This window comes from Cynocephalus volans, chromosome 6, assembly GCF_027409185.1.
Source record: "Cynocephalus volans isolate mCynVol1 chromosome 6, mCynVol1.pri, whole genome shotgun sequence".
NCBI lineage: Eukaryota > Metazoa > Chordata > Mammalia > Dermoptera > Cynocephalidae > Cynocephalus > Cynocephalus volans.
In genome coordinates this window covers 136,481,883-136,496,485 of record NC_084465.1, presented here as the reverse complement: position 1 = coordinate 136,496,485, position 14,603 = coordinate 136,481,883, and the positions used below count along the sequence as shown (strand labels likewise).

The 14,603-nt window shown below is 42.3% G+C and overlaps 1 protein-coding gene across 2 annotated transcripts in view; it reads left to right on the top strand.

Moving 5' to 3' along the window:
* The first annotated feature begins 5,042 nt into the window (after positions 1-5,042).
* RSU1 (Ras suppressor protein 1) overlaps positions 5,043-14,603 on the top strand; it is a 190,758-nt gene continuing 181,197 nt past the window's right edge. Inside the window, exons 1-2 of one of the 2 annotated variants that reach the window (XM_063099451.1) lie at positions 5,043-5,190; positions 5,431-5,542. In XM_063099451.1, the coding sequence (XP_062955521.1) occupies positions 5,434-5,542 (109 nt within the window). In that variant the 5' untranslated portion in view covers positions 5,043-5,190; positions 5,431-5,433. The remainder of the gene's footprint in view (positions 5,191-5,430; positions 5,543-14,603) is intronic. The other variant, XM_063099450.1, reaches the window with a different exon arrangement.

Here is a 14,603-nt window from a genome sequence, read left to right as displayed (position 1 = left end):
ATAACATCATCAAATCCAAAGAGTCTTGACAAGCTGGAACAATGGACCAATTGTAACAAGATGACATTTGATAGGGATAGAAGTAAGATCTTGCTCTTTAATTTAAAAATGAATTGTGAGGTACAGAATATGGACAAAGTTTAACAATATCATGAAATGACATAGGAATTTTATCGGAAAGCCAGTTTAATGTGACACAGCTGTCAAAAAATAAAGATGATTTGATCTTAGATGGCATTATTAGAGTGACAGTGTCTACAAGAGTCATTTTCACAAGGAGGCATATTAATGTATCCAAGAGGGGTGTATGCAAAATTGAAGAAAGCATAGTGGATATTTTTATGTGATTTTAAAATTGAAAATTTAATACAGAAAAAAAAGAGACAAAATGAAGCTCTACAAAGTCTTTCAGACTCACTTTCTAGGAAATAGGCAGTGATTTTTAGTAGGGAAATGACATTTTCATGTACAAGAATATTTCAAAAAGTTCATGAAAATATAGAATTAAAAGATAATATGAATCTTCCCATGGACTTTTTGAAGGACCCTCATACAGCAAAAGGGAAGTGGGTTTAATAAGTTTTCTAGTAATTAACCTGGAAGAAGAATAGAGTCCTGGCTCTACTGTCATTAGAAAGACCCATCTCATATCCTGCGGTTCTGCTCTATATTTAATTCACACATTTCTAAATGTTGGTTGAGCATCTAGTATGTGACATGTACTAAACATACTGAGCATGAAGTGGAGAATAAGACTGCCACACAACTCCATCAAACTGATGTCTCCCTACTGCACAAAGTGCACTCCTCAGATCCACTTTGCTTGGATTTATGAGCCAGTCCTGAGGCAAAATTCTCAATTTTCTTATATGATGAAACTTACGTTGAGCCAGCTTTCCAGCTCCAGTTGCCAAGTGATAACTCTTCGAACTGTGTCACCATGAAGCTCCATTGCCAGCAATCAGACCCATAGACAGCCTAACAGTCAACCAGGTCCTATTGGTACAGGAGTCTGGTTGTTAAAATACTGAGATGCACCAAAATGCTTCTTTCAGGCCATAAGTGGAATCCAAAAAGCCATAAGGTAAGGTTAATCAGTTTGAGGGAGGGGTGGGAGGAGATCCTCTCTGGAAGCTAATGGAAAGCAGCATTCTGCATGGATTTGAAGGAACCAACAAAAGCACAAATGTAAAGAAAATGAAATGTTTATTGCCTACGACTGATCATATACTGAACTGGGTAAGTCTCCAGGTCACATTCTAAACCCATCCACTTCAGGTGAGAATGGGAACTTTAGACATCCTGTTCTGAGGAGCGGGGCAGGGGACAGAAGCCAAACCTTAACACCACCTTCTGCCCCCAGCCTCCCTAGAATCCAACAGCTAAAAGGAGAATGCTTGGCGTACAAGAGGGCTTGACGATCCTGTTCCAGCACTACCTATGGCCTTTCTGATTCAGTCCTCCTGGGAAATACCCATCCCTATACCTTCCTATTCTGGGAACCCAGGTGTGGGGGATCTCTCCCCCCTCCCTCCTTTCTTGTAACCCAGATAACTGGACCTTGGCAAAAAGAACTCATGTCTCTAAGCCTTAAAAGTTAAGTCTAGCAATCACCGGCCAGAGTTGCCCTCTTCTGGCCTCCAGGGACCTGGCTGGCATAGTTTAGTGAGAGGACACCACAGGCTGCCTCTGGACCCAATGGACTCTGCTGGCACTTCAGGCATTCTTGTGAAGAACACCGGAGAATATTGACAGGTCCGTGACAATACGGGACTAGGGGATGCCCAGGATGTGGGTTCTACTTATTATAATTTCCTATTAAATTTCAACTCCATTTAATGGACGGAATTTGTTGAAAACCCACATGCTCACCAGGAGGAGCATTAACATTAATTTTATTAAGAAAACTGAGAGCTAATATCTATATAGCATTTGCTCTATGCCAGGCATCATTCCTATATATTACTCACTGATATAGAGTACGAAGAACCATCACCCCCATTTTACAGATAGGAAAAATGAGGTATGGAAAAGTTATATAAAACTCGGGTGATAGAGCCATGATTCTAATCTCAGCAACCACAGGAGACAGTGCCTCACCTCCTGCTTGAAGGACTGGTGTGAACTCATTAAACATGACAGTCAAACTATTTTGATAGATCTATGGAAATTATTAAAAAATTGGCAGTGTTATATGAGCTAGGAAATTTTTGAATGTAATTTTTGTTAGTTTAGTAAAAACTATACATCATCAACAGTAATGCTATGGTGAAATTTTTTTACTTATTGAGATCACATTACTATTTATTTAATGGGCCAAGATATTGGAAGAAGAATGAGACCATAATTTTTGTATATCTGATGAAAAATTGGCATTTTAAATTTTAATTTGGTAATTTAATATCTACATATCAGTAAGTGGTTTATTATAAATATAGTTTAGGGACTAAAAAGGCTTTTTTTTTTTTTTTTTTTTGGCAGCTGGCCAGTACTGGAAAGACATTTTGTAAATTAATGAATTACATATAAGTATATATTAATGTATCAGTTGCCAAAGGTCTGATGTGTCTTTTGTGGACCAGGAATCTTCCATACTCTCTTTTTGGCTGGCCTACTCTGTGGGCCCAGGGGGTAGGGGTGGTACGTTTCTCCTAATGGGAAGCACTAAAGCGTAGACTCTCCATAAGTGTATTAGCCCATTTTCTGCTGCTTATAACAGAATATCTGAAACTGGGTAATCTGTAAAGAAACAAACTTTGTTTCTTACAGTTTTGGAGGCTGGGAAGTCGACAGCCCAGGAGGTGCATCCGATGAGGACCTTCTTCTGGGTGGGAACTCTCTACAGGGTCCCTCGATGACCAGGGTGTCACATGGTGAGAATGGGCTGGGCAAGATACAACTAACCTTCTCACTCACTCTCCTTATAAAGCCATCAGAACCATGCTCATGAATGGATCAATCCATTCATGAGGGAACAGTCCTCACGATCTAATCACATCTTAAAGGCCCCCCCCTTTGAAATACCATAATTGGATTTCCCATCCTCTTAGCACTGCTACAATGGGGGTCAAGTGTCAATGAGTTTTGGGGGGACATTCAATCCACAGCAGTATGCACAGAGCACTTGACAGTGATGCTGTGGAGGAGATTTAAGCTCTGAGAAGTATTGACTTTTCTGTGCAGGATCAGCTACATATTTTGCAGGACCGTTTGCTCAGAAACTATTAGACATTTCAAGATGGCGACAGTAAAGCATTAAGCCAAGCATTGGGCCCATCTGAACATGGAGCTGTATGTGACTTCACAGGTCACCTACCCAGGAAGCTGGCCCTGTTTCCATGTAATATGCTTTTTGTTTTCTTTTCTTTGTGGTGTTTTTTTGTTGTTTGGGTTTTTTTTTTTTTTTTTGTGGCAGCTGGCCAGTAACAGGGATTGAACTCTGGACTTTGGTGTTATCAGCACCATGCTCTAACCAAGTGAGCTAACCAGCCAGCCCTCCATATTATACAAATTTGGAATTTAGGGACACATTGCATCAAGAATTGTATTGTTAAAAGTGAAGAGAATGACAGGAGGGTTACAGGGGAGTTGTGATACTGTGATATAATAAGAAATATGTATTTAATCTCTGCCCATGGTTCCTGGCTCAGACCACTTAAAAACCTTTGTAATTTCCTGAGCTATAGGGGTACCAGGTACATCTTTTGTTTTAATATTTGGTCTTTGACCCTGACTTCTGACACAGAACCCCTAATCCCTTGGAATTTCTTGGGTGACAGGAGGATCTTTTGTTCTAATGAGGCCACTCTTGATGGGGACTGGTCACCAGAAAGACCAGGCCATTATTAGAAGCTTGGGATTTTCAGCCCCACCCTCCATCCTCTGGGTAGGGAAGAGGCGCTGGATATTGAGTTAATAACCGATCATGCCTATATGATGAAACTTCTATAAAAATCCCTGAACCATGGGATTCAGAGAGTGTCACATCCACGTTGAACACATCCATGTGCAAGGACGGTGGTACTCCCACCTTCCATGGGGACAGAAGCTCCTGCACTTGGTACTCTTTCAGGCTTCACCCTGTATCCCTTCATCTGGCTGTTCATCTGCATCCTGTATCATATCCTTTATTAATATAACTAACTGGTAAATGTGTTTCCCTGAGTTCTGTGAACTATGCTAGCAAATTAAAAACCCGAGGGGAGAGGAGAGAGTCTTGGGAGCCACATTTACAGTTGGTCCTCAGAAGTACAGGTGACAACCTACTTACGACCTGTGATTGACATCTGAAGTGGGGGCAGTCTTGTGGACTGAGCTCTTTACCTGTGGGACCTGACTCTTAACTCCAAGTAGATAGTGCGGGAATTTATTGAATTGTAGGCCACCCAGCCAGTGTCTGCTGGGTCATTGCTGGGTGTGTGGGGACCCCCCACGCACACACATCTGGTGTCAGAAGTGTTGAGAGCTGAGTGTGTGAGAGAAGCAAAAACACTTTAATTCTTCTTATCCCAAACAGGAGTAAAAAGTAATTTCTAGAAAACAGTAACTGAATAAAAGCATGCTGACAAATGAAGAAGAAATTGCAGCCCAAAATAACTTCAAGAGAGAAATCTCTGTTCCAAGTGCTTTCTGGCTGTGGGGCTGACAGCGCGCCGTGTGAGAAGGTGACAGATCAGAGATTTACTTCTAACTGGTCCAGAACCCATCCTCAGCTACATCCTCACGCAAGCAGTCGCTCACCGAACTTCTCCACTTCCGCCCACAGCACTCTGCGCTTCCACAAACCAACTGAGCATGCGCCAATACTAGTACGCAAGCTCTCATTCGGCCCAATAAGAAACCCAAAACCAAGGGGATTCCTTGCGGATGGACTAACCCCGGCATGGGGCGGAGTCTCGAAACCAAATAGTGGATGTGATTGGCCGGCTTCTGGGTCTCCCATTTTTTTATGGGCGTAGCCTCGCCCGTGAGACACGTCTGGTGAACTGTTCTCCTAATTTGGGAAGGGTCGGGCGCGGGCGGGGCGTGGAGCTGCGAGTGGCCCCGTGTGCGCCTGCGCTGAGCTCTGGGACAGGGCGTGTTCTTTGTCCGGGGGCTCGTTTGGCACCGTCGGGTGCGTCTCTCGCCACCGGGGTGCATCCCGTGGAAGCCTGTCGTCCCACGCCACCCGGTCAGGTGGTGCCCTCCGCGGTGAGTGTGTGTGGCGTTGCACGTGGGTTGCTTCTCCCTGCGCGGCAGGAACGGTGCTGGACACTTTCCACTCCCCCGTCCCGCCCTGCCCCGCCCTGCCCCGTCCTCCTTCCCGCTCCCGGACCCTGCCCTCTGATGCCCGACGGAAAACTGGAGAGTGGCAGCAGGAGGGTTCTTTCCTTTCTGTCCCTGCACCTTGCTGCCATCGCCCACGCGCTTCGTTGTTGTCCTTTGCTACAGACCATGTCCAAGTCTCTCAAAAAGTTGGTGGAGGAGAGTCGGGAGAAGAGCCAGCCGGAAGTGGACATGAGCGACCGGGGCATCTCCAACATGCTGGATGTCAACGGCTTGTGTAAGTTTTCGGGTGGGGCCTTCCCCTGGGATGAGCTGGAAGAGTTGCTAAGTTTGCCAAGGAACTGTTGGTCCTGGGATGAGCGATGATAGTGGTTTAGATCCCAGCCCTGCTCGTACACATCACTGGTCGGTAGCTTCGCTCGGAAGGTTTGCAATACACAATTTGTTGTGTTCCAACTGGAAAATGAACACGAGAGTCCAGGCTGAGAATCACACAGACAGTCGCTGCCCTGCTTCATCAGTTGTCTGGGCTGATTTATGGCATTTGGGTGGGTGTTCTGCACAGTGTACTTAATAGCCACTTTATTTTTTAATTGGGAATTGTTTTTGAGTCATTCTTTCTTTCTCCTAGTATAGTCTTTGTCCATGAACAAATGTCACACAAAAGGTACATGGGTAATAAGCATTCTTGTGTCTGTAGTATTTTAAGTATTTCTTGACTCTACTTTTTCTGGGTCTGTATTCTCCTCAGTTAGGCTTTCGTTATTTCCTCCTTGTTCTGTTGTGATGTTTTCCTAACTTGCCGTCTTGCCTAACTTGCCATCTTGCCTCCGGTTTAATCACTGTACTGCTTTCAGTGTTATTTTCCTGTAACACCCATTTTATTGTGTTATCCTCTCCCTTAAAGTCAGGGATTGCAAACTCAAATGCCTCCAGGTGAAGGTGGTCATGAATTCCATGTGTCACCATCTGAACAGGGCAGCTGCTGCACCTGCTACCCGGATCCAAAGAGTTGTCACCATGTGGAGGGAGGTATTGGCCCAATCTTGCCAGATCTTTTTTAAAATTTTTTTTAAGAAGCCAAGAATTCAGATTTTTATATGACATTTCCTAATTTTTAGATGTTGGCAACTAATTTTGATATTTGAAAAACATTTTAAAAATAAAATGAAACTCTTCTCCCAGCTGAATATGACTTGGGTTGAGACTTTCTTCTTTAAACACTCTTCCTGGTTGTCCATTACGATCAGTAATGCAAGCTCCACGGTGTGACAGACAAGGCCTTTCTGAATCTGACCACAACCTTATCTCTTCCATACATTTAGCATCCTAGCCATACTAGAGCATACTCATTCAGATCTTTGTGCCTTTGCAAGTATGGTTGTCCCTCCTCCCCACTCTTTTTCCCCTGAAATCTTTTTTACTTATCTATCAAGAGACAGCTCCGATGCAAAGCCTGCTCTGTACAAAGCTGCTGACACATGTTCACTCCTGTGAAGTTTCCCATGCCTCGCTTCATGCCTTCCTCCTGTTACAAAGGATTGTAATTTTTTTTTATCTTGAAGTTTCTCTTCGCCACTGGAAGATTGGTGGGGCGGTCAGGGTGGGGAGGTTGGGGGGGCACTGCACTAAAGTTGTGCAGTGTTCATGTTTGCATTCTTTATAATAGTGCCTGGAACAGAGTAGGTGCTCAGAAGCTTTTGATGAGTGAAAGAGAATGATGGGTTAGGCCTGCATGTGTGTGAGATCCAGATCAGGATGTGACAACAGCGATGAAAGGGAGATGTCCCAGAAACCCTAAAAGATGATTTATTGCTCAATAGGCAGGAGCAGAATTCGGTTTGCTGTATCCATGATTTGTGCCCCAAACAGATTGTGGTTTATGCAATTGATATTCCAAGAATATATGGAAAAAACTCAGGTGTTTTTCCTATACTCTTACTCAGCAACAGTCAACACAGAAGACAGACTTCTGTAACCAAATATGGGATTTCTCCCCACCAGCAAGCAAGCAACCAACTCTCCAGCCAACATCAGCTGGGTGTCCTCCAATTCAAATCTATTCTGACACTATCTACCTGGAGATAGCCTCAGATCCCACAGATTGGGGCTCAGTCCCCAAGACTGCCCCCACTTCAAATCCTAGTAGTCAGTCCAAGCACTTGGAACTTTTGACCAACCAACTATAAGTCAGGGTTCCGAGTTGGATTGGTTTTCTGATTGGCTTACAGAACTCGGGGAAACACATACTCGTGTTTATCCATTTATTATAAAGGTATTACAAAAGATGCAGATGAAGAGAGGCACAGGGCGAGATATGGGGGAAGGGGCATGAAGCTCCCTGGAGGCACCACCTTCCAAGAACCTCCAGGGTGGGTAGTAGTGTTCACCTATCTGGAAGCTCTCTGAACCCAGTCCTCTTGGGTTTTTATGGAGACTTTCTTACATAGGTATAATTGATAAAATCATTGGCCACTGGCAATCAACTTAACCTTCAGCCCCTCTCCCCTTCCTGAAGGTTAGGGGCTGGGGATGAAAGTCCTAACCCTCTAATCCTGTTTTGGTCTTTCTGATGACCAGTGCCCCAATTCAGAAGCTACCTAGGGGCTGCCAGCCACCAGTCGACTTGTTAGTATACAAAAAGATACCGCTTTGGAGATTCTAAGGATTTTAGTCGTGTGCCATAAAAGGGGCAGGAATGGGGATAAAGACCAAAGCTATACTGTATTTCAGAGTATCATAGATATGTCGTGGCAAAAGGAAAAAGGATGAAAAGTATAGATGAAATCATGAAGATACCACTGTTCACTTAGGCTTTGTAGTAGTTGGTCTCTCACAGTAGGGATGGATTCTTGAGGTCAGCGACAGAGCAGATATCTCTGGTACTGAATTGGCAGCCGAGGATCTGGACATACTCAGTGCTGCCCCTTCCCCCTTGGTTGCTGTCGAGGAAGAGGAAGGTGAGCCTAAAGCAGGAGGCCCAGCACAGTTGTCCTCTTGGCCACGTGGTTTTCTGCCCTTCAGACCCTTTCTCTCATGGGGTTGAAGAGAGAGGTTGCTTTCAGCCGAGCAGCTCTGTAATCCTCAGTTTTTGAAGAGGAGACTTTATGTAATATTTATAAGTGGGGAGAGTGGCTTAGCTATTTCAGTTTAGCTCCATTATCTCTTTGAAGACTTGGCTTTTATTAAAGAATAAAAGATAGCCACTTGCTTCCTGAATATAATGTTTCCGGTGTAACACTGGGTGATAAGAAGCTATATTAGTCTTAAATTTTCCCAGAGAAGTAGCTAAGGAAGAGCAACAGTACTTCTCTGGGAATTTCAGTGTAAGTGAATTTGGAGATTCCACCTCCCCTGGCTTCTGTAGTGTTGACCCAAGGAATGGCCGCTTTCTGCTAATCCCCTGACCTCTGGGCTCTTCGGGGCCTGGAGAGTTCCAGAACATTCTTCACAAGCCCGTTCCTCAACGGAGGCTCATTTATCGGTAGTGCACACAACGCTTAGTATATACATTCAGTAAAACATTTGAAAGGGTTACATTAACTGTAATATAAGAATTCCTATTATTCTTTTACTTATAAAAATTTAATTTATAGCAATGAAGTTTTATATATTAGTATCCAGACTAAACACAGGGAACTTTCATGTACAGAGAATGGTTATTTCTTGCATCTCAGGTTTTCCCTTCATTACCCTTCCTTTGTTTAATTTCTCAAGAGATAAGCAAGAATTAGGAGTGGAGTTTTACACCTCTTAGCATATGAAATGCCCGTCTTTCTGCTTGGGAGGGTTGTGTGTTATAAACACAGTACTTTACTTCCTCAGAGAGAGTAAATTACCTTTTAGACATGTTTTGAGGAGTTTAGGTACCAAAAGCTTTCTCATGGGGAAAAACCCAGGCTGGAGACAGACATCAGGCAGGTTCTCTAGTTTTCTGCCATCCAGATGCTAGATGTGCTCAGATCCTCTGCTGAGAGGTGGGTGGGTATAGCACTTACGAGCGTGGCCTTGGAGTTGGATAGACTGGGTTCACATCCTGCTTACTGCTGTGTAACCTTAGGGAAGCTTCTTAACCTTTCTGAGCCTCAGGTTCCTCATAGTCAGGTAACATAAATAGCCACTTCGTAGGACTGGTTTAGTGTTAAATTCAGTAATACACGTTAAATGTTGACTCTTAATGTGAATATCCAGTTAGAAAGAAGCCTATAAACCTCAAGCATAAGCAGTTCCAACATAGTCAGTTGCCTAAACCAAGAATTTTGCTTGATTAATTAGACTGGGTAAAGCATCTGTGTCCTGTTGGTGTTTTTTATGTGACTTACTAGAATCTGGAGTGTTTGGTACTTTTGCCTAGGATTCTAATAGAATTGGGGAGCTGTTTCTTTGAAATTTGTCCCAATTTTCTTTTCCATTATTTTTTTTCTACCTGCTATGTAATCTACACACACACATTCTCCTTAAAGCTTTCAAGAGCAATGGTGCCAATTTTATTCTTTTTATGAAGGAGATTTCACTGTACAGACTGTCTCCCAAACAGCAACTGTCTTCACTTTAATGATAAAGTTGCTTTTGAAGGGTCCTGTAATCAGCTTCCATAGTGGCAGAGAATCCCAGCAGTAGACAGGGGGACTTTCTTTCATTTCTTTTGCTTTCAGTCTTTTGTGACTTTTTAATCTCTTCAAGTTTATTGCTTTCTGGGTTGTCAAGCCTATATCAGTTTTTTTCATTTTTTTCTTTTTTCAGATTAGACTAAAATATCTGTCAGTTGAATCTTTAAAAAGAAAAATAACCTGCTACCGAGGGAGTGGTCTTTCTAAAAGACTATGCAAAATAATCAACAAATATAATCATGGTTATTTGGAAGTGCTATTTTGAAGGCTCTGTTAAACCTGGAAGTGGTCATACCATTTGGGAATATATTTTATCAGTTTAGGCTGCCTTTGGGGGACAGATAAAAGAGCTTGGAAGAACATGTGATTTTAGCTATACTCTTTTAAAAAAATCTTTTATTTTTTAACTCCTCTCAGTTGTGCATATATATGCCCACCTTTGTTTTTAAGAATGCAGTATCTTGACCTGGGAATTCCTTTTCCTTTTTCTCTTTCTACCTAACCTCTTTACCCCCTTGTCAGTTGTTGCTTGTTGAAAGAATAAATGACTTATCTGTCCGCCTGACTCCGTTCTTATGTCACCTCTTCTGGGAGACTCCCCAGTTCACTAAATTTTAACCCATTGTCTCAGCCAACGTGGCTTGAGTGTCTCTTCTGTGCCCGCTGTACTTAGCATAGCGCTGGGGGAAAGTTTCTTGAAGGAAGACTGTTACTGCTTTTAGTTAAGAAATTTAGGTTAGCTATGGTAGAAAGCAGAAAGCATATTATGAGAGGAGTATATACCCTGTCCCCCTTCTACAGCCTTTTCCAGAACTTTCCAGAGGGAAAATAGTTTACAATCATCAGGAACATGATAGAACTCTTAAATGTTCTGTTTTTGTTATTAGAACAGGATAAAACTGGAAAAGTTTCATTGAGATGGGAAATAAAAACAAAGAAAAGTTGTAACCCCTTTGGTATAACTGAACTAATGACATTTTACTGTTTTTTAGTTATTTGATGTTTCAGCTCCAGTCAGCCGCAGCATCTTTTTTGTTAGCAGCTTTTTTGTTTGTTTCTAGCTTTGTAACTTTGGGCAAGTCACTTTACCTCCATGTGTCTCAGATTCCTCATCTGTCAAATGGAAATAATGAGTACCTACCTCATAGGATTGTTGTGGGTTAATATCCATAAAGTGCCTAGTATACGACCTGGTGTGTAGTAATCTTAATTTTTGTATTAGTCTGTTTCTGTGGCTTATAACAGAAATACCTGAACTGGGTGATTTTTATAAGAAAATGAAATTTATTGCTTATAGTTTCAGAGGCTGAGAATTCCGAAGTCCAGGGAATATAGCTGGTGAAGGCGTTGGGGGTGGCGACAGTGGCCCAGAGATCTCGCATGGCAGAAAATAGCAGATCAGAGAGGGATTAACCTTTCATATGCTCTTCTTTTAAAGCCCCCCAGAACCATGCCCCTGACCACCATGATTAATCCATTCACTACAGCCTGGTCCTACAATCTAATCACCTCTTCATGCTCCCACCTTTCAATTACCATAATAGGATTTCCCACACTCAACAGTCACAGTGGGGATTAAGCTTCTAATATATGAACTCTGGGGGATACAATTCAATCAATCCATAGCAATATTCACTAGCATCAGTATCTTAAAAACGTTGTTATCCCTGTGTAAAAAACGCAAAAGAATGTCTCTTCTCCAGTGGTTGTTGTCCACTTGTCTTGCTGTCTCATCACGCCAGGGCACCCACAGCCTCATTCCTTACCTGATTCAGAATTCCCGGGTGAAGTTGTGTGGCTCTGCCCACTGTTCCAGGATCAGGAGGAAAAACGATGCTTCCCACTGGCCAGTTTAGAGCCGTGCACAGCACAGGAGGTGGCTGCAGGAACAGCAGGGCATTTCACAGATTTTAGTTGTGATGTGCATGTCGCTGAGGCTCTGTTGAGAATGACAGACATGCACTAAAAACTTGGCAATTTTTTGACTAATAGTTAAAATACCGTATGTCATGCACTAGCTACTTACTGAATGTATTTTCTTTTCGTGATGGGCATTATCTAAGCCGAGTCTCCTTGGGACTTTTCTCTATATTGAATCTTTAAATTGTCCAGTGATAAATTAATACTTGCTGTATTAGGGAAATGTTAAGGTGTTTATTGGATCTGAGCTGGTTAGATTTTCACTGTAAGAAACCATAACTGCTTTGCCATTATAATCAGCCCTTAATTTGATAATCAGCACCAGAATTGGCATAGATACTAATTGAAAACCATACCCTGTAAATTCTTTTCATAAATCTACATGGACCCGGTTGAAAGAAAACCTGATCTAGATATATGAGATCCACTATTACAAGGCAGAAACTAGAGATGATTTCTTTACACCGCAGAAAGGCCTTTGGCTTGTTTGAATAGCGAGTTTGCGCAGTTTGGTTTATTTGTTGTTTTTTATTTTAATTTTATTTATTTTATTTTATTTTATCAATATACAATGTAGTTGATTTTTGTGTCCCTTTACCGAATCCTCCCTCCTTCTTCCCTCTTCTCCTCCATCAACATCATATCTGTTTGCTTGTCTTAACAAGTTCAAGGAATTGTGATTGTTGTGTCTTCTTTCCCACACCCCCGCCTTTGTTTGTGTATTTGTTTATTTATTTTTAACTCCCACAAATAAGAGAGAACATGTGGTATTTCTCTTTCTGTGCCTGAGTTATGTCACTTAATATAATTTTTTCTAAGTCCATCCATCTTGCTGCGAATGGTAGTATTTGTTGTTTTTTAAAGCCAAAGATAGTGTAAAAATGTGGCTGAAGAACAGGCCATCTAGATTCAGGTCACACCTTTAGGGGTCAGTGTTGAGCCTCTACTTTTGCTGGAAGGTGCCTGAGGAGACCGTCTCCTCTCCCCATGGTCTGTTGCTGCCTCTGCAGATTATTTCTCTTTAACTTATCATGCAACTTTCTTCCAGGAAAGAGACTCTTTTATGGTGCTCCATCTGTGCAGCTCACAGTGAAAGAAACTTCAGCTGTGTTATAGTCAGTCTCATCCAAAGCATCTGGAATGTTGGTGTGGTTCACAGTTGCCCTGCGCAAGGCTTCTGTGTGGAGAGGAGCTGATTAGCCAACGTGTTTCCAAATGAAAGATGGCGGTGGGATGGAATTTGCCATGTCCACTGTGGGCAGATTTCATCAGTCTGTGGTGCTTAATAATATAAAACAGTATTTCAGATTTGAGGTGTTGGTAAAGCCAAAAAGGCAAATGATAGAATAACATTATCTACTTTATTAATTTCTTAGGGCTGCCATAACAAAGTACCACAGACTGGGTGGCTTAAACAACAGACATTTATTTGCTCATAGTTCTGGCGGCTGCAAGTCCAAGATCCCAGGTGTCAGCGGGTTTGGTTTCTCCCGTTTCCTCTTGACTTGCATGTGGCCGACTTCTAGCCGTGGCTTCACATCCTGGGCAAGCATACCCTTGGTGTCTCCGTGTGTCCAAATTTCCTCTGTTTATAAGGACAGCAGTCATAATGGATCAGGACCCACCCAATGACCGAATTTTAACTTAAGCCCCTCTTTAAAGGCCCTTTCTCCAAATACAGTCACATACTGAGGTGCTGGAGGTTAGGGCTTCGACATCTGGATTTTGAAGGGACACAGTTCAGCCCATCACATCTACATTAGACACTCTCAGTGATACATACCTGAGGACCTCTGCTGTGGTAGGTGCTCCTCACACTTACAACGTTACCCTTTTGGTGCACGTAATAATCGTCAGCATTTCATAGATGAGAAAGCAGAAAGCTGTCTAGGTTCTGTCAAGTCCCCAGCCTCACACAGGTAGTGGTGGAATCGGAGTTCACGCTTAGGTGTGGCTCATACCTTTGCTCTGTAATGCAGTGCTGTGGTGTTTCCTGTCCTCAAAGGGCCAACCAAGGGCCAGGCTGGTATGCTAAGGAGTGGTGATTTCTGCCACCTGGGGCCTTATCCCATGGCCTTCAGATTTAGAATTCTTTAAATAAAATGCTTCATGGACTGGCCCTAACAGCTAAGCAACTTGGGTTCACAGGATTGTTGCAGAGCTTTTTAACTGTTGAAGAAAACACAGGAAGCAACTTTATGTCCATCTGATCAATGTTATCTGAACCCTCTCCTTTTCTTTTATGGTTTCCTGAAAAATTATTAATCTCAACTGAATTTAATGATCAGGTGGAGATCATTTTATGCTGTGTATTCATTTTCTTCTGTCTTCAAACTTAGAACACTAGCTTAAAACACTTTGAAGTATGGTGCTGGAAAAGATTGTGTTGGGGAAATAGTGACTCATATCACACAGAATAAACCTGAATTACATTAAATAACAACTTTAGTTGTAAATTATGTGTACCTCATTAAGATTCTTTTCATTTCACATATTTCTCTGCATGTCTATTAATTATTCCTTTAGATTCAGAGTAGTTTATAATTTTAAGGATAAACTAGGCCAAATGAAAGGCATGCTTCATCAGACCAGGTAGTGAATTGTAAGGGGTCACTGGCCTCTCAGCTTTTCTGAGAGATCAGAGTGCAGATCAGAGAATGGTAGCCTGGATGGCAATGTCAATGCATGAATGGGGATTTTGCAAATGTTCTTAATGTAACTTGGTTTCTTTATAGGTGTAAATGTTTATTTTCAGACCATGTCAAAGATACCTGCTTAATTTATTATATATTTGTATTCTACAAGTTG